The 19,632-nt window shown below is 46.3% G+C and overlaps 1 protein-coding gene and 1 non-coding gene across 7 annotated transcripts in view; both read left to right on the top strand.

Moving 5' to 3' along the window:
• The window catches only part of TAF1D (TATA-box binding protein associated factor, RNA polymerase I subunit D), a 20,574-nt gene extending 942 nt beyond the window's left edge, over positions 1-19,632 (top strand). Inside the window, exons 1-10 of one of the 6 annotated variants that reach the window (XM_087966147.1) lie at positions 528-593; positions 1,825-1,893; positions 2,829-3,222; positions 9,961-10,224; positions 12,426-14,799; positions 14,959-15,134; positions 15,618-15,660; positions 15,778-15,978; positions 17,921-18,732; positions 19,584-19,632. In XM_087966147.1, the coding sequence (XP_087822273.1) occupies positions 1,838-1,893; positions 2,829-3,222; positions 9,961-10,224; positions 12,426-14,435 (2,724 nt within the window). In that variant the 5' untranslated portion in view covers positions 528-593; positions 1,825-1,837 and the 3' untranslated portion in view covers positions 14,436-14,799; positions 14,959-15,134; positions 15,618-15,660; ... (1 more) ...; positions 17,921-18,732; positions 19,584-19,632. Of the gene's footprint in view, positions 1-527; positions 594-1,824; positions 1,894-2,828; positions 3,223-9,960; positions 14,800-14,958; positions 15,135-15,617; positions 15,661-15,777; positions 15,979-17,920; positions 18,733-19,583 lie in introns of those variants that run through there. The other 5 variants (XM_087966146.1, XM_087966148.1, XM_087966151.1 and 2 more) reach the window with 5 other exon arrangements.
• LOC113420146 (small nucleolar RNA SNORD5) lies at positions 16,324-16,396 on the top strand. Its single transcript, XR_003372018.1, has one exon. It is a non-coding gene; the product is annotated as a small nucleolar RNA SNORD5 (small nucleolar RNA).

Genomic DNA, 19,632 nt, shown 5'->3' with positions numbered 1-19,632 from the left:
GGGTTTATTTTCCAAAGCACCAGAAGGCAAGACTGAAGAAACAATGGATCAATGGAACAACCCATCAAGGAAAGAGAAGCAACCTGGAATTAAGAAGAAACTTCCCAAAAATGAGGACAATTAACCAGTGGAAAAGAAGTTGCCGTTATTGGAGGTTTTTAAGAAGAGATTGACGTTTGTCTAAAACTATAGGGTCTCCCTGCTTGTGCAGGGGGTTGGACTAGACCTCCAATATCCCTTCCAGCTCTCTTAAGGTTGGCTTTCTCTGTACAACATCTAGAAAGCATAGATTATGGGACTATTACTATATATTCCCCTTATATTCATCCTAACACAAATGCTGTGAGGTAGCTCAGGCTGCAAGGTGGTGAAATAGTGATCCACTTCTAGGAGAATATTCTAGAAACTTGGTGACAGAATTAGAAACTGAACCTGGTTCTCTAGCTGGAAATGTTTTATCCCAGGTGATGTAGCTGTTTTCCTTTTGATAGAAGACTAGGTTTATACACCAAATCAAGCCATGGTAGGACTTTTTGGATATAGCATGCTATGTAAACTTGGCAGCATATTCATAAAGATTCATAGCCATCCAGGTAAAGTTGAACTGGAAATTGAGGCATGGCAAATTTGATTTATTTTTTGAAAAGTTTCACTAAGTAGCTTCTTCTGTCTGAGCAAGTTGGGTTTTTTTGGGGGGGGGCATCTTCAGGTAATTCTCAACTACCACAATTGAGGCCAACAATGACCTTTCACAGTTAAGTGAATCACTGCAGTTGATAAGTTAATAACAAGGTTAAGTGAATCAGGCTTTCCCATTACTTAAAGGTGAACACATGACCTTGGGTCATAAGTATAAACCAGGTGGCAAGCACCTGAATTTTGATTATGTGATCCTGGGGGCTGCTACAAAGGTAAGTGTGAAAAATGGCCATAAGTCACTTTTTTCAGTGCAGTTGTAGCTTTGAACAGTCACTAAATGAACTATTGTAAGTCAAGGACTACCTGTATGTCTCCAGAGTGGTTTTATTTCTTGCCTAATTAGGGTGAATAGGGTTATTGAGGGAGGAAGGGAAGGATGGATGTTCCTAAGGTTTCAAACCAAAAAAAAAAGTGCATTTGCCATGACTCAAGTTCCAGAAAACCATTGTTGGTGTTAAACACTTCTTAAGGGAATCAAGTCTTATAACTTACGGATTCTCATATTCAATCTTTGAGAGGTCTCTATAAATTCTGGCACATGCTTTATATCATAAGCGGTACAAATTATTTTGGATTTTTCTTGCATATTGACAAGAGCTGGGGTGGTCTTTTTAAATAAACAAGGAACTGTTGGAATGCAAATATTGAATACTGCCTGTAAAGCTAATCTTAGCTCTTGTTTCTGATGGGTGCTAATTGTTTCTATTAATTATAGTGATTTTGCTGTTAGTTGGTTTTAACTGAAGATTTTGTAGATTAATGGGGGAAACCCCGTAAGCTTATTAAAAACACTTTACTAGTATGATTTAATTGCTTATTGTACCCTATGACTTATTAAGTGTTGTACCTTATGATTCTTGACAAATGTATCTTTTACGTATACTGAGAGCATTTGCACCAAGAAAAATTCCTTGTGTGTCCAATCATACTTGGCCGATAAAGAATTCAATTCTATTCTTTGGTAAATCAGATCTGTAGATAAATCTTTGCCTTAAGCAAATCTTTCCCTTGATTTGTTTTGTTTTGTTTCTTGAATTAGTTTGCTTGGGATTTCATGGCTTATAGACTGCTTTTGGTGTATTTCAGCCTTGAATCTGTGCAACTAATTTCTGTTATCTTTTCAAGGTCGAAAACAAATATGGCTAATGAAATGGGAACAGCTGCAGCTATTCCTGATAACCAAGATACAGAAATGTGAGTGCCTTTTATTGAAGTCATGAAATAGTCATATCTTGAATAATACTGCATTTCATTGCATATATTCAGCATTCAGCAAACTCTTTTAATTAAACATATTGGATAGCTGCCTTTAGTCTGTATATTGGATTGTCTCCTATTAATACGTTCTTTCCAAATATTGGTGCGGGGAGAGGAAATGGCTTCTCTTCTAGGCTTACGTTGTACATACCATGGCTCTAAGGCCTTTTCATTTGGAGTTAATGCTATTTCTAGCTAATGAGCCCAAAATTTATGATGCCAAGTGAGAAATTTGTAGTTTTGCCCTGTTTTATGACTTTTCCTTGCCACATTTTTTAAGTGAATCACTGCAGTTGTTGAGTTAATAACACAATTGTTAAGTAAATCTGGTTTCTCCATTGTCTTAGCTTAGATTGACAGACACACACACACAAATTGTCTCCTATTCCTATGTCCTGATTTCTTTATGTGCTCTAAGACAGTCATATTCCGTTAAAGCAGAGATCCCCAAGCTTGGCAACTTTAAGACTTGTGGACTTCAACTCCCAGAATTCTTCAGGCAGCTATGCTGGCTGAGGAATTCTAGGAGTTGAAGTCCACAAGTCTTAAAGTTGCTGAGCTTGGGGACCCCTGCATTAAAGGTAAGGTTCCTCAGTTACATTAACCATGATAGCTGGATTCTCATACCAAGCCATGATAGATCTTTGGCTCCTGTGTAATTTTAACCCGGGAGAGATGGGTGCTACTATGCTTTATGGGTGGAACATCTCCAGGGAGCTATTTTGCATCCATCTCTACTGAAAAGTTATTGACCTGAGTAAAAAATTAATCATCCACGCCCAACATTGGTTTGGAGACTTGCTGGGAATGGAGGAGAGATGAACAAATGTACAGTGCCACTAGAGAGTAATTCTTACCTTTCATGACTTCAGATCTGGCCCAAGTTCATCAAAGCACTCAAGGAAAAAAGCTTCAAATTCAGCAAGAGATGCCGGCCAGTCGTCTTCTGTGGCTATGCAGAGAGGTCCTTCCTCAGCTTGTCTGGAGGCCAAGACTCAGAAGAAGTTACCCAAGCCTAAAATTGATCTTCGAGCCCTCTTCGATTACCATTTCAGACGAAAGCAGCACCGGTTCCGCAAAAGATGGAACCCTAGGGAGACAAAACCAAGCACATCTCGCCGGTCTGCCAGAAAATGGCCGGGAAGACAGAGGATTCCAGAAGATGAGCAAAGGAAAAGAATGAAAGAGAGAGGAATGGTATTTCCCTTCGTGGAGAAATACTACGGCAGGAAGCATCTCCCTTTAAAAATGGTGCGACAATATGAGGTAAATTATAATTTCACACTACTTTTTTCGGGTGTGTGTGTGTGTGTGCTCAGTAATGTTTTTGAAGTTGCCATCCAACCATTTGCCGACTTCCAGAAGTCTTAACAGTAGTTAGGGCCAATGTTTCTGAGCAACGTGAGTTGGGAAAGTTGATCCTAAGCTCTGAACTGTTTCATTGAGAACGCTTGCCTGCTTCTTGATTGTCTTGATGGAAGGAGAACTTTCCAGTTCTTTAATAAAGTAGAATATTTGTAGCTCAGGGTTGACAGGAGGGGTCCTTGGGTGCTCTTTGAGCTTGCTTGTTCTCCCTTGTAAGACTGCGATAGGTCAGACAATGGATTGCTGATTGGATTGAGTCTGTCATAAGGCTGACTGAGTGGCTCTTCCCAGCTTTTCAATTCAGTCCTCAGCCAGGACGGACACAATCGATTGCCTCTCCTTTGGTTTTTCAAAGGCAGCTTTTACTTCGTGGAGCTGAAAGAAGAATTTTTTTTCAAAAAAAACGCGTCTCTGACTCAGCTGTTTGGCAGAGCCATGAAACAGCTGAGGGGTGCTCCGCCGGAGCAGCCAGCAAAGGCCGCGGGGACGCCTTTCGGGCCTCCACGGTGAAGAGAAGGTTGCGTGGATTGGGTGGCCATTTTGGAGCGTGGGCGGCATCGGCCCACATTTTCCAAAGCTGCGGGGCCATTTTTGAGCCTCTGCAGCGAAGGAGGCTGCTGTTTGAGTGGCCACCCAAGGAGCTGCCTCTGCCCATCATGGAGCAGCGAAAGGCCGAGGACCCTGTCTCCGGGTTCCTTGGTTAAAGCAGGGAGCCTTGAGGTCGACGGCAGCCATTTTGTAGGGCGTCGTGGCCTGTGGTGGCCATTTTAATTGGCAGGTGATTCAGCCTGCTTCTCCAGCCACTCCAGTGCCAGGACCAGCGCTCGGCCATCGGCCTCTGGAAGCTGTTGGTCCAGAAGACTACAAAGGGCAGGCGCTAAATTGTTTGTTCAGGTGGGGGACCTGGTCCCTTTCTCCGAGGTAGATCAGGGCTTTCAAGCCGGGCCTGGTCTATAATTAGAAGCCCTATTAGGCCCCAATGGGTGTTAGTCCCAGTAGGAAGTGTTAAAACTCCCTACTGAAGTTGTACAGAGCTGAAAAGAGGAGTGGTTTGGACCTAGAGGATAAGCAGTGAAAATATCCCCTGTTTTTAAAAATTCCCTTTGTGTGCTTCTCGCACCGTCCTGCAATTTCCTAAGGCCTTCTTTTAAGATGGCAGACGCCCCTAGAGGCAACAGGGCCTCCAGAGCAGGAAAATCCCACGGTGCAGCTTCATCTGCTCTGACTTCAAGCAAGGAAAGCAGGCCTTGCCAGCTAAGAAGGCCTCTAGGGCGGAGGAGAAGAATGCTTCCAGGCGGCAGAAGGCCCTAGAGAAGCAAATTGCCAAGGTACAAAAAGCCTCAAGGATCAGATCTCCAGTCACAGAAACCTCTCCTGCTTCTCATCACAGTGCAGTTGATCTACAGGATCAGGAACCTGGACGTTCCTCCAGGGCCATGGCTCAGACTTGGTCATCTGATGCAGTTGAAGGTGATCCCACACAACATCTTACTGCTGGGGGAAGGCTTTATGGAGATCTTCAGGGAGGTTTCAGGACGGTATCTTGGCAGGAGCAAGAGGACAGTAGGCCTAGAGCGGAGGTTACTTTTACACCTACTGCTGCTGGCCTCAGACCTGCTGAGTCTTCTGAGTCGGAGATCCCTGTTAAAATACAGCTGTTGATAGAGCTATCAGAAAGGGAATCTCTAAAAGCATTGTCCACCACTCTTAAGAGGTATCTGAGGCATCTGTGATTCCATCCCGGGAACAAGTAGCTCTTCTATCAGAAAGGGGTTCCTTGATTCAGGAACTTGTTTCTCCGGTTGCTTCTGCTTATGCTCCATCTGTTTCTGCTGCTCCCTCCTTGGCAAGGGAAACAGAAAAAAATGGAAATCTGACATGTCTGAGGATGAAGGCCTAACTCCTGAGATTCCAGTGTTTGCAGGCCTCTTCAAGCTTACGTTATTCAGTCGTTTACTCTTCAAGGCTAGAAATACAGCCAACCTGAAGGATGCTGATGATGAAGATTCTGCTGTTCAGCCTCCCACGGAAACGAATGGTCTTTTTGGTGAACCTACCGTGAGGAAGGAGGTGGTACCATCCCCCAGGCTTTTTCTGAAAGTGGTATAGAAACAGCTGGAATCGCCGGCTTTGGGACTCAATCCCTTGTCTTCTGACTACAGATTCTTCAATGTGGGTCCAGAGCTAACCAAGAGCCTCCAAGTGCCCATGGTGGATGCACCTGTAGCAGCTTTGGCTTCTACCTTTACGGCCCCTTCTGATCCGGAAGACTTCTTCAAAGCCGAGGAAGAAAGGATTGAGTAGTCTGCAAAGATCTCACCAGGCTGCTGCCTGGGCTGTGAAGGCATCCATAGCAGTGTCGTTCTTCACCAGAACGTCCCTCAAAGCAGCTACAAGACAGGATCCCGATTGCAGATATCCGTACTCATCAAGATCTTTATAAGATAGTAGCTACAGCAGAGTTCACAGTGGATGCCACTCTAGACGTGGCCAGGTTTGCCACCAAAGCCATAGCTTCTTCCGTTGTGGCCAGATGCATGTGTTGGCTGCGAAATTGGCAGGCTGATGGCAGGAGAAAATGGAAGCTAGCATCGACTCCTGTATGAGGTGACAAGCTATTTGGGGAAGCATTAGACCCGTTCCTTGTTGAATCCAAGGGGTAAGAGGAAAGTGCTTCCATCGCTCTACAAGAGGGCAGAGAACGGGCCTGCCCCGTACTTCAAATGCCCCTCCTTCCGGGCGGAATCTGGATCCAGCTTCCATTGGTCTGCCAAGTCCCCCTATCAATGTCCTGAGCCACCATCAGATTGATCAGACAAGGACAAACAGCAGTTCTCGGGCAAGCGGCCATTTCGAGGAGGAGGAAATTGCCCGTACCGTCAGCAACGCTGACTGTTTTCAATCTTTCCCCATTGGCAGACGTTTAGATCGGTTTGCTGACAAATGGGGGGAGATTACATCAGATACCTGGGTTTTAAATACCGTAAGATTGGGCCTTTCGTTAAGAGTTCTACTCCACTTCCCCGAGGTTTTTTTTAATCTCCTGTCCTATTTCAAGGGACAAGGTGAGAAGGGAGCACATGGAACCAGCTATTCAGCGTTTGCTGGAGCTCAGAGCCACCCAAAAGGTCCCTGCAGACCAACAGGGTAAGGGATTTTATTCCAAACTCTTTGTCATCCCCAAGGCCTCGGGGGTGGGAGTAGAGGGCAATTCTTGATTTGAAAAGACTCAACAAATTCATAGTTTACAGGCATTTTAAAATGCATTCCCTCCAGACTATCCTGGAGAGTGTTAGGCAGGGGGACACTCACTTCTGTAGTATGTAAAATTTTGGCACAAAGAGCAGAGATGATTTTGGTGGCCCCTTATTGGCTTTGGCGCCCTTGGTTTGCAGACTTAATGGGTCCCTCAGTAGCTCATCCTTGGCGGATTCCTATGGAAGATATCTCTCTCCTCCAGGGGTCCCTGATTCATCCAGAGCCCCAGTGGCTACAGCTGACAATTTGGCGGTTGAGTGGAGCATGTTAAAATGGGCCCATCTCTCCAACAAAGTAATCGGAACCATTCAGGCCTCCAAGAGACCTACCATCCGCATCTGTGACTCTACCTGGCAAGCCTTTTTTCTTTAGGTGTTCTAAATCAAACATTCAGACTTTAGAGGTTTCTGTAGCACACGTTTGGAATGTTTACAGGTGGGTTTGGATAGAGGCCTTTCTCCCAATACCTTTCATCATCAGGTGGTGGCTATATCATCAGTACTGACTTGTGGCAAGTGGGAGTCCTTAGCATCCCATCCTACAGTCCGTAGGTTCCTCAGAGGGGTGGCCAATCTTCGCCCTCCAGTGGTCCACAGGTACCCTACAGGTGTTGCAGTCCCTGACTAAGGTGCTGTTTGAACCTCTCAAAGTGGCTCGTCTGCATCTCCTTACGCTTAAGGTAGCCTTCTTGGTGGCTATCGCTTTAGCCAGGAGAGTATCTTGAGTTGGTGGCTCTCTCAGTTCGCCCAGACCTGTGTATATTCCACCCTCACTGGGTGGTTTTGAGGTTGGATGCAACATTTATTCCCACCTTGTTCCATAGATCACAAGAATTGGTTCTTCCAGTTTTCTGTCCCAGCCCAGTCCATGACTTGGTAAAATCTTGGCACACCCTAGATGTGCATAGGGCCTTGAAGATATATATCAAAAGGACTTCTGAATTCCACAGAACGGAATCCCTCTTTTCTTCCTTCCAACCGGTCACATTGGGGGGTAAGGTAACTCCATGTACAGTCAGCAGATGGATCAAGTCATGCATCTCCAGGATGTATTTGAGTCGCTCCCTCCCGGTACCCAGGGGCATCATAGCTCATTCCACTCGCAGTGCTGCTACAATAGCAGCCTGGGCAACGCAGGCTTCGATTGAAGAGGTCTGCAAAGCAGGCACTTGGACATCCCTATCTCCTTTCATATGACCCAGCCATCTGGACGCTTTCGCTTCGGTGGATGCTGCGTATGGCAGAAGAGTTCTACAGAGAGTTGTCACGGGGCATGGGGACTTGAACCCTCCCGAGGACAATCCAGCTTTGGTACGTCCCATTGTCTGACCTACCGCAGTCTTACAAGAGAGAATAGGCGTTGTCTTACCTGAATGCCACTTCTTGTAGGCAAGATAGGTCAGCCCCACCCTGGGGAGGCCCCGATAACCCGGTCTCGATTTGTGTTTCAGAGGCAGTCCTGTCTGTCATGATGTCTTTGCCAAAAGCTAGGAGGAGCCACCCACAGTGGGCGGAGCTAGGCTAAACAGCCTTTTGACAGACTCTGTCCAATCAGCTAGGACTGTGATGGTGAATCTATGGCACACGTGCCACAGGTGGCATGCAGAGCCATTTGTGTAGGCATGCAAGCCCCAGCCAAACCTACCTGCACTGTGCATGCATGCGCCTCCCAGCTGATTTTTGGCCTGTTTGAGGCCTTTTTCAGCCTCCCAGAGGCTCAAGTGAAGACTCTGCAGTCTTTGGAGGCCAAAAAACAGGCCCGTTTCGTCACTATTTTGTAATTCCGGAAGTGACAAAATGGGCCCATTTTTCGGCCTCCAAAGGTTGCAGAGCCTCTGGGAGGCCAAAAAAGGTCTCAAAATGGGCCAAAAGTCAGCTGGGAGGCATGTGCAGTGCGGGTAAGGGGGCGGCCGGGATTGCGCGCGTGTGCACAAGGGGTGGGACCCCCCCACGAACATTGCCTTCTGGGTGCTGGCACGCGAGCGTGCGCACAATTTTCAGCACAGGAGCCCAAAAAGGTTAGCCACCACTGAGCTAGGACAAGAGCAACCGATAGTCTGATCTATCTCGCCTACAAGAAGTGGTGTTCACATAAGACAACACTCATTCTCTTATGAGCTGCTCCGAGCATCCAGTAGTGGGAGGTGCTTCAGTCTCTGCATTTGTAGGCTGAGCTTGAATTGAGGAACGCTCCTCCTCCTCCATGTGACTCCTCCACAGCGTTCCCCAGTTTTTGCTCAGCCTCGTGCGAGACAGGCTGCGTTTTTGCATACCTCCTTTGGCCGAACAGGACTGTCCTAATCTCACTGTTTCAAACAACTCTTTCTCAGGTTTGAATTGCTCATTTTCTCCTTAGCCTCTGCGCAATTGTTAACTTGGCAACCTTGCCACTAAGGGGAAGCGCATTTGCGCCCCCAAGGGAGGCGAAGGGAGGGTCAGTAGCGACTTGCATTACCTCCCATAGCCAAAAAAATCCCTTCTCTGCTCTTTTCGTTGCTGCTTCGTTTCCTTTTCACTCCGTTTCACAGCGGCTTTTGTTTTTTCGCTTCGTTTGAGTCGTATCGCTTTATTTCCCCCCACCTTTGAACGCCGTCGTTAATTGCAAAGGAGAAAGGCTAATCTCTCCTTACCTGGCCGCCTCTGTAGCCAGAGCTTCGGCTTCGCTCTGCCAGGCGGTAAACGCTGCTGAGAGGCGCGACGTGATAACGGACGCCAGTTTGGAAGTCTCTCTGTGCAGAGAGGCTGCTGAAGGCCCAATTTAATCTTACTCGGGCCTAGGCGTTTTGAAATTTGGCTGATTGGCTTGTTTTTTCCCTTCTCTGGCAATCGAGCATTCAATAATCTATAGGCATAAATTTGTTATTTATCTGGCAGTATAATATTTTACATCACGAAAATATCACTGAAGTACGACTCAATTGTGCTCTATATAATTGCAGATATATATATATTTATACGTATATATATTTAAAAAATTTTTTTAAAAAAATTTAATTGCAAAAGGGGGACGTTAAATATTGATCAGGGCAACCGTTCTTGCCTCGGACCCTGGGCGTGCCAACCGCCTCTTGTTAATTTCTAGCCTATTATTGCTATTTTTGCCATTTATACCCATCATTGAAATGGCAGACGGTAATTCCTCTAGAGGACCTTCCTTGAAGGCAAAAGCCAAAACCCATCATTTGCGCAAGCAGGCTAAGGAGACCTCCAAAGCAGCCCAGAGGGGACGCCTTAAGGCGCCACAAGGCCCTGCAGAAAGAAATTGACAAACGAGCTAAGGAAGCACTCAAGGTGCCTCAGGTTCTTCCATCCTCCAGTCCATCTACCTCTGCTCAACCCCCTAGATATTTCCCTCTCATCCAGGCGCAACTTGCCCTTACAGGAACAACAGGATCTGGTTCCTGGAACATCGGCTAGAAGGGCTCCAGAAGCCACCTTCACCCCAACAGCAGCTGGCCTCCGTCAAGAGGAGTCTCTCATTAAGGAGGTGCCAGAAAGAATAAGATCCTGGATGGAAGTGGCTATTCGCCAAGGGATCGCAGACGGCATCCAACAAGCTACTAGGTCTACTCAGTATCCGGCGGCCTCTGACCAAAAATCTCACTCAGTAAGATCCCTGCCCAGGTCGGAACATCATCAGGTTCAGGTACCCTTGCCAAGGGAACCCCCCCTTCAAAGGCGGGAGGAGGAAGAGGGGGAGGAAGAATTTGACCAGTTCATGGAACCAGACGAGCTTGAATTGGGGTCTATGCACTACAGCGAACCCCTATCAGAGGCTGACCCCCTAGAAGGCGAGATGTCCGAGGACGAGGGGCTCATCCCTGACCAGCCCGCCTTTGCGGGCCTATTTAAACCACACCTATTTAAATCCTTATTATTCAAGGCCAAGAACATTTCAGGCCTAAGTAGGCAATCTCCAACAGATTTCCCCGCTCCTTCAACGGAGGGGCCCGTGGATTTCATTTTTAACCAGCCCGTGGTAGAGGCTGAGGTTATCCCAGCCCCACCTATCTTTGCAGACCTAGTGCAAAAGCAATTGGCGTCTACAGTAGTGCCCCCAGCCCCCTCCAGCCATGACAAAAAATACTTTAATTTGGATCCGGAATTCTCAAATTTATTAAACACACCTGAGGTAGATGAGCCCATAGTGCGCCTGGCATCCTCCTCTACTCTGACTGATGCTCTGGAAGCCCTTAAGCCAGAGGAAAAGCGGGCCGAGCTGGCCCTGCGCAGGGCCCATCAGTCGGACGCATGGGCCATCAGATCGGCTACGGCCGCATCTTTCTTCACAAGGTCATCCATTCGATGGCTTCGTCAGCTCAAGCAACATGTCCCTTCATCCAACACCAGGGCACACCAGGACATTGCCAAGCTCACCGCTGCAGCCGAGTTCTCTGCTGATGCCACTTATCATGCAGTTAAATTCTCTGCAAGGGCAATTACATCCCACGTTGCAGCCCGCCGTCTGCTCTGGCTCAGACACTGGCAAGCTGACTTTAAGAATAAAGCCAAGCTGGCTTCTTCCCCCATAGTAGGAGACAAGTTGTTTGGCCCTTCCCTGGACCCCCTACTGATGGAGACCCGCAGTAAGAAAAAATTCCTTCCTTCCCTTACTCGAAGGTCAGACTTCAGATCTGCCCAGCCCTTTTGGAGGGGTTCCTTTCGGCCCTCCTATCAGGCCCCCTTCTCTCCCAGGTATCAGAGGGCCCCCTCGTTCAGATCTGCCCAGCCCTTTCGGAGGGGTTCCTTTCGGCCCTCCTATCAGGCCCCCTTCTCTCCCAGGTATCAGAGGCCCCCCTCGTTCAGATCTGCCCAGCCCTTTCGGAGGGGTTCCTTTCGGCCCTCCTATCAGGCCCCCTTCTCTCCCAGTAGGCCCTTCCGACGTCCGAGATAGGTCAAGGGACACTCTCCCCATTGGCGGACCTCTTAAGCCCTTCGCTAGTCAATGGGACTCCTCTACCTCCGATTCTTGGGTTAGGGACACCATTAGATTTGGGCTTGCCCTTGAGTTTCAATCCACTCCCCCAAATTTCTTTATGTCATCCCCCCTTTCCAGAGACCCGGTCAAGTGAAATCTAATGGATTCCGCTATCCAGCATCTCCTAAGCATAAAAGCCATCCAACCTGTACAGCCCAAGCACCGAGGGCGGGGTTTCTATTCTCACCTCTTTATTGTACCAAAACACTGGGGGGTGGGGGGGGTGGAGAGCAATTTTAGATTTAAAACTACTCAACCGCTTCCCGACATACCGCAAATTCAAAGTGCATACCCTGCAGTCGATACTGCTGGGCATCAGACAAGGGGACGTGCTCACATCCATTGACTTGACGGAAGCATATTTACACATTGCCATGCGGCCGTCCCATTACAAATTCTTAAGGTTCTGCTACAATAATCAGCACTTTGAATACGTGGCCCTTCCCTTTGGACTGGCCTCCGCCCCCAGAACCTTCACCAAGGTCCTCGCAGCGTTAGCTGCCCACCTTAGGAACATTCCCATTTGTCTCCAATGTTACGTGGACGACATTTTAATCCTGTCCCCCTCTGCCCACCAAGCAGCTAGGGACACCCAGACCACGTTAACATCTCTCCAAGAACACGGTTTTCTTATCAATTGGAAAAAGAGCCAGCTATATCCCCTTCTACTCGAATAACTCATTTAGGGGCAGTCATTGACACGGTGGAAGGCAAAGGTCTACCTGTCCCCAGATAGACTCCTTAGTATTCAAAAATTGGTCAGGGAAATCAGGCACCGTAGGAGGGGTACCCTTACCGGATTTGTCAAAATTACTAGGGAAAATGATATCATGCATTTCTATTGTTCCCTGGGCCCGTCTTCACACCAGATCCCTCCGGTGGTTCCTGCTCCCGTACCAGAGATCCGGCAGAAGCAGTTCCAAACTCACGGTCAGGGTACCTCTCAAGGTCCTCACGTCCCTCCTCTGGTGGGCCAAACCGGTCATCAACAAAGGGTGCTTCTTCAAGGAGCCTCAAAGGCTGACGATCACCACAGAAGCCAGCCTATACGGATGGGACGCTCACGTCCAGTCACTCACACCGCAGGGCAGATGGTCTGCAGTAGAACAGGCGTGCAGCATCAACTGGCTGGAGCTTCGCGCCGTGCACCTGGCCCTGCGCAGTTTTCTCCCCCAGGTACGCGGGCAGCAGATTCTCATTTTAACAGACGACGTGACAGCCAAAGCACCCATCAACAAACGGGGGGGCACGCAATCAATACAATTAATGAGGGAAGCCGAGCGCCTGTGTCGCTGGGCGGAGAACAGTCTTCTGTCCATCAAGGCAGAGCACATCTCGGGCCTATCAAACACTCAAGCAGACTGGTTAAGCAGGGCCACCATAGATCACTAGGAGTGGCGCCTCCACCCATCCCTGTTCAAAGAAGCAGCAAGGATATTCAGTCAACTGGTGGTAGACCTATTTGCTCCCCCCCTCAATACCCAGCTCCCGAGATTCTTTTCAAGGTAGCCATCCCAAGGGGCGGAGGATTACAATGCGCTCCGCTGCCCATGGCCAACCGGGCTCCTGTACGCATTTCCCCCTCTAGCACTGGTGCCCAGGGTGATTCAGAAATTGCTCCACGAGAAAGCGGAACTGCTCCTAGTGGCACCCCACTGGCCCAGACGGCCGTGGTTGGCAGACCTCCGTACTCTCTCGGTGGCCCCTCCCTGGAAGATTCCACCAGACAGGATCTCCCTATCTCAGGGGCCGCTCCTACACCCGGAGCCTCAATGGTTCCAACTAACCATCTGGAGGTTGAGCGGAGCAGGTTGAGGAGCGAAATGCTCTCCAACGAGGTCATTGACACCATTCTAGCCGCTAGAAGGCCCTCAGCCATTCGAATTTACAACGCCACATGGGCCATTTTCTGTAGATGGTGTAGCAAGTTTCAAATTAACCCTATCTCCCCTTCTATAGCTCAGATTTTAGAATTCCTTCAGGAGGGACTTGACAAGGGGCTGTCTCCTAATACACTAAAACAACAGGTGGCCGCATTGACATCAGTTCTTTCTTGTGAGGGCTTTACTTCCCTCTCCCATCACACACGTATAAGGGCTTTTCTTAGAGGGGCCACCAACTTGCGACCCCCAGCAGTGCACCGTTACCCCACCTGGGACCTTAACAAAGTCCTTCTCTCTCTCACCAAGGAACCTTTCGAACCCTTGAGGGAGGCAAGCCTCCAATTTTTAACATATAAGGTGGCTTTCCTCGTAGCCATTACATCCGCTTGGCGCATATCAGAAATAGCAGCCTTGTCTGTTAGACAAGACCTCTGTGTTTTCCACGCCGATCGGTTGATTCTCCGTCCCGATCCCACCTTCTTGCCCAAGGTCAATTCAGCCTTCCATAGAGCCCAAGAGCTCATCCTTCCGAACTTTTATCCCAGACCATCGCAGGAAAGAGAACGTCAATGGCACAAACTGGATGTAAGGCGTGCTTTGAGAATCTATATCAAGCGCACTGAGTCCTTCAGAAAATCGGAAGCCTTATTTCTTTCATTTCAGCCCCAAACACAAGGTCACAGGGTGTCACTGTCCACTATAGGCCGCTGGATCAGGGCGGCCATAGCTAAGTCTTATCAGTCCCAGGCCCTGCAGGTGCCCAGAGGCATAACTGCACATTCCACTAGGAGTGCGGCAACTTCGGCAGCTTGGGCTACCGAGGCACCAATAATCGAAATCTGCCAGGCGGCGACTTGGGCTTCCCCATCTCCTTTCATCAGGCACTACAAAATTGATGTGTTTGCTTCGGCAGAGGCTTCGTTTGACAGACAGGTTCTGCAACGGGTTCTTAGGGACCCTGAGGAGATTCCGAGCCAGACGGAGTCCCACCCGTAGGACAGGCCAAGCTTTGGTCTGTCCCGCTACTGGATGCTCTTCGCAGCTCATAGGAGAAGGGGCGTTGGTGCTTACCTGATACGCCCGTTCTCTTTGAGCTGCGAAGAGCATCCAGCCCCACCCTTTTCTCTCTCTCCGTCTGGTGGCACCTCGCTTCTTTTTCGGCCAAGGGACCTCTCTTTAGGTAGTAGGGATGAGAGCACCTTTTTTTCCTCCTGTCTTCGCAAAACTGGGGAACGCTGTGGAGGAGTCACGTGGAGGAGGAGGAGCGTTCCTCAATTCAAGCTCAGCCTACAAATGCAGAGACTGAAGCACCTCGCGCTACTGGATGCTCCGAGCAGCTCAAAGAGAACGGGCGTATCAGGTAAGCACCAACGCCCCTTGCGGACGTTTCATTACCCAACTAGGTAACATTATCAGTGCTAGTGTTTCCAGTTGACAGTCTTGTCACCTATTAACTTGAGTGGGTTTTAGGCTTGCACTTTTGTTTTTGGCTGAAAAGAAAAAATCTTTCTCTTCCCAGCATGCAGCTTTGAAGGGATTTTTCAAATACATTGAAATGTTGAAATATGAACATCATTTGAAGAAGTCCTTGACACAGTTGAATGCTGTGGGCGATCTTGAAAATGAATGTCTGGAATCACGGAGACACAAATACCTGGATGATGATGGACCCGTTTCTCCCATTGCAGAGACCAGGTAGGTATAACGAGACTTTCTGAATTGGGTTTTACAACCTAAAGACCAGAACCACAATTGTGTGATAGTTGAAATTGGCTCTTTAGTGTCAACATATAATCCTGATAGGCTATATTGTTTTATCTAATACCTTTTGAGTAATGCTTCCGATGAAATTTTACTCAAAGGCCTTTTTTCCCCATTGATAAAGTATCCAAATTTTCAGGAATTAAGAATTTAGCTGCCCAAAGCAAAATTGTAGTCAGCTTTGTCCCTATTCTTTCCATTGAACATAATACAAGTATGGATAGTCCTTCACTTAAAACCATTTAATGACCATGGATGTCACTTTTAAGCTCCTTCATAGCTTGGGACCAGATTATTTCTTTTTTAATTTTTATACTGTGTTTTATTGTTTGTAAGCGGCCTAGAATCACTTTGGGCAGGTAGACCGGTATATAAATTTTCTAAATAAGTCTTAATAGGATAATTGTTCTGTTTCAGCAACGAGGACTCCAGTAATGAAGACATTGGTGCCAAAATAGTGGTAAGTTGCCAGTAACCAAAGCTTGTTTCATTAGTCCTGTCATGCTCTGGCTTTTACTTCCCTTTCCTTAACTTGAATATTCTTTTCTTTCATGCCCTGCTGATTTCTCTTTTCCAGGACAACAGGTGTTTCATATTGAGCTGCAAAATTCCCAAGAAAAAGAAGAACTTGTACCGGAGGAGAAAATGAGTGGCAATTTTGTTAGAATTCAAGACATTTAAATGGAATGCCTAGAAGACAAGGCAAATAAAAATTTAACGTTCTGAAGATCGAAGCTACCTTAAATGAAGTCTTAAAAACAAGCAAAATACAAGTCAGGTATTTAGCTATAATTTTCCTTTCTTTCCCCTCTGGGCGCTTAGCTGTATAATTCCTTCCGAACATCAGACAGTGGCTTTTATACCTGTATAACTGCTTTTCAGAACAGAAATTTTGCATGACAATGAGTTAATCACTGTTTTGGCACAATGAGTGTGCATACTTTTCATTCACCCTTTTATCGTAATATATTAAAGCAGTTATATGATTCGAAATTTGCATTTATGAAGTAATGATGAGTTCTGAATTCTTGGTAGTGCTTGCTAAATTCAATAATCCAGATAACTAGGATACATACATACATACATACATACATACAAAATTGGATTTAAAATCTGCACTGCTGTTCCCATGATGACTGTTTTTAGTTCAACTGCTAAATGATTCCAATATGAACTAAATCTTAACACTGATCGGAACCTGAGTGCAGAGGAAATTGTTAGCCTGAGGCGGCTTGAACAAATTGGCTACCTGAAAAAACGTTGATAAGAAAAGGGACACAGTAAATGATGCAGAACCTGAGATAATGCTGCAAATCGATACATACCTGATTTGTTTTTTCTGTCTTTGAGCTAGCAAACCCACTGAATGCGCATGTATTTCATTTAAAATGACGGTTTTAAGGACGACTCGCTGAGGCAAAAAAATTTTTTTTTGAGCTGATTGTTCTTCGCAAGAAGCTTTTCTGATTTCGCCAGTCCTGAAATACCTCAGCTTAGAAAATGGATGCATTCAGCCTCCCGCGTCTATTGTGGTACTTCAGATTTGCTCAATTTCTCCTCACTCAGATCTCATTGTGTTTCATTGTGTTTTCTCACTCAGTCTCATTGTGTTTTCTTGGCCTCCTAAAAGTTTCAACAAAGGGCAACGGCGGCCACAATGCCCCCGATGGATTACATTTGGAAATCTCTAATCTGGTAGCAGACTAGGAAAGTTTATGAGGAAAAGTGGTGTCATTGGGCTAAAAAGCATATGGGCCTTGGTCTCTGCAGCCAAATGAAGCCATTGAAACTCAGCTGGAATTTTTTAATTGGAGTCTCTCCTCAGTATCTGCTTGATGGGGCTGTTCTTTGCTCTGAGCTCCCCGCTCCCCCAGGTTAAACATGGTGTCCATTTCTGCAGATAGTTGTCTTTCAGGTACTTGATCTGCATCACGTAGCATCACATAGTGACTTAAGATCTGAGTTGAATTGCTTCCTTAATAGTTTTCAAGAACGAATGGGCTGATTGGTACCTGAGCTTTGGCTTTAATAGTAAACTGGATAGAAATTCAGAAAGTGGCTTGGACTACTGTCATCTATCACATAGTGCAATGCAATCCAATTGCAGCTATGGAAAACAAAAAACTAATTGGCCATCAATACTATCTGGTAAAGAAAAAATGTGCAATTCAGCTTAACCGCAGTGGCGCAGCGGTTAGAGTGCAGTACCGCAGGCTACTTCTGCTGACTGCCAGCTGCCTGCAATTTGGCAGTTCAGATCCCACCAGGCTCAAGGTTGACTCAGCCTTCCATCCTTCCAAGGTGGGTAAAATGAGGACCCAGATTGTTGGGGGCAATAGGCTGACTCTGTAAACCGCTTAGAGAGGGCGGTATATAAGTCTTAAGTGCTATTGCTTAGGCAGGAAGTGAGTTTGCATTATTCCCTTCTCCCCCACAGAAAATCCTTCTGATTCAAAGTGGAGGCTAATGGGCACCTTTAGAACATCCAGCAGGAAAACAGTTTTGATTTTTCTGCTACCGTTTGGTTGATATAGACCCAGGTGTAAGCAACTCTGGCCCCTTTAAAGCCTGTGGACTTCAATTCCCAGAAGTCTCGGGGTTGAAGTTCACAGGTCATAAAGGGGCCAGAGTTGCCAACCCCTGAATATATAGACTCTGTTTTGTAGTTTTGTAAGATATTCTGATATTTAGATTTTTTTCCCATTTTCATTATTTGGCAGCACAACTCCACAACAGCCACCCACTATCTACCGCCCAACACAACATCCTGCAGAAAGGCCTAAACTATAATCCAGGAGAATGCCAGTCAACTAGAATTCTTTGCCAGCCTTAGAAGGAGCATTTAAAACCACAGGATTCCCCAGAGACCCAAGATAGCATCAGAAAGAAGACAAGAACAAAGCCAGAAGAGAGCAGCCCTCAAAAAACCTAAAGAAGCACCAAATTATCGTTATCCTTCCAGCAGATAAAGGTTAATAAAAGTTATTTTGCCTTTTGTATGTATTCTGATGTATCCATGATAAGGGTCAGAATACGTACAAAAAGCAAAAGAATTATTCGAAGACAAAACTTAACATCAATCCCACAGAAAAACGAATCATCTGGATGAAAAGAACGTTCAGCAACCTCGCCAAGAAAGGGCAAATCGCCAAAGAAGACCAAGCCAGCCCTTCAGTTGTATCATTCTCAGGGACTCCCAACATACAACGTGGCTGAAGGATTGACTAAAAGGCTCAGCTGCCTCCCAGAGGGAAGCAGATATTCCAAGAACTCCTCACTACAGAGCCTCTAAATAAAGACATGATCGAAGGCGAAGACAAAAGCACCTTCATCATTCGATGTCACAGCTCTTTTTACATCCATGGATCCAAAATTAGCCCAAAGAATCCATGACATAACACTACCTGTAAAAAAAAAGAAGAAGAACTAGCATCTGTAAACAAACAAACAAAAAAAAAACCTTGCTTGCTTTGCTTTGTAACTGGCCATTTATACCAGCTGGAGAAACCCTACAGTTCAACTTAGGCAAGAAGTAAGTTTGTCATTACTCCTTTTTCCCCACACACAAACAATCTTAATTTCTGATTCAAAGTGGGTGCTAATAGGCTTCCTCAAAACATGCAGAAGAAAAAAAGGTTTGATTTTTTTTTTGCCATAGATTAAGATAAAGAGACCAGGGATGGACAACCCCGGCCTCTTTAAGACCTGTGGACTTCAACTCCCAGAAGTCTCAGGGTTGAAGTCCACAGGTGGTAAAGGGGCCAGCGTTGTCCACCCTTGATACAGATTGTTTGTAGTTTTGTTATGTATTCCAACATTTAGAATTTTTTTCTACCTCGGCACAGCACAACTCCAGGTTTTGACTGGCCTCTCAGATTGAAGCCGTGGAGTCAGTGCTAAGAATACAACCTTCTTCGCAACCCACAGCTAATTTGTATTTGCTGTGTTACTTAAAGGAAGGGACATTGTGACATCTGGGCTTTTAGAATAATCTGAAAGAATGAAGCTTGTTGAAAGGTAGAAGAAACCTTACAAGGTCGTCCTTGTCTTATGACGAGCCCCCTGAACATAATATCTGGGTCTTGGCTTAATGTTAGAGTAATCTGAAAACATAGTGTCTGGTGACTGGTGTGAGAAACTTCACAGGTATTCCTTGAGTTTCGACCAGTCACTCAGGGATTGTTATGACAGACATGACAGGCCTTCCTGGGGGGAAATAGAATAGAATTAGAAGAATAGAAATAGAATTAGGAATAGAATCATAAACCTAATCTGTTCTAAGTGGCAAAATGTCAAAGTAAAATTAAACCTTTGATTGCTTAACATAATTCACAGATAATTGATAAGAATGTTTCCTGATTCATGGACAATTCTTGTTTTCAGACTCTTGGAAAATAAAGATTGGAAAACCAATTTCGTTGGCAGATAAAAG

Source organism: Notechis scutatus, chromosome 5, assembly GCF_049901735.1.
Source record: "Notechis scutatus isolate UNSWTSFEM ecotype Mainland chromosome 5, rNotScu1.2, whole genome shotgun sequence".
NCBI lineage: Eukaryota > Metazoa > Chordata > Lepidosauria > Squamata > Elapidae > Notechis > Notechis scutatus.
Note: the sequence above shows the minus strand (reverse complement) of the source record. Positions and strands in the feature narration are given on the sequence as shown.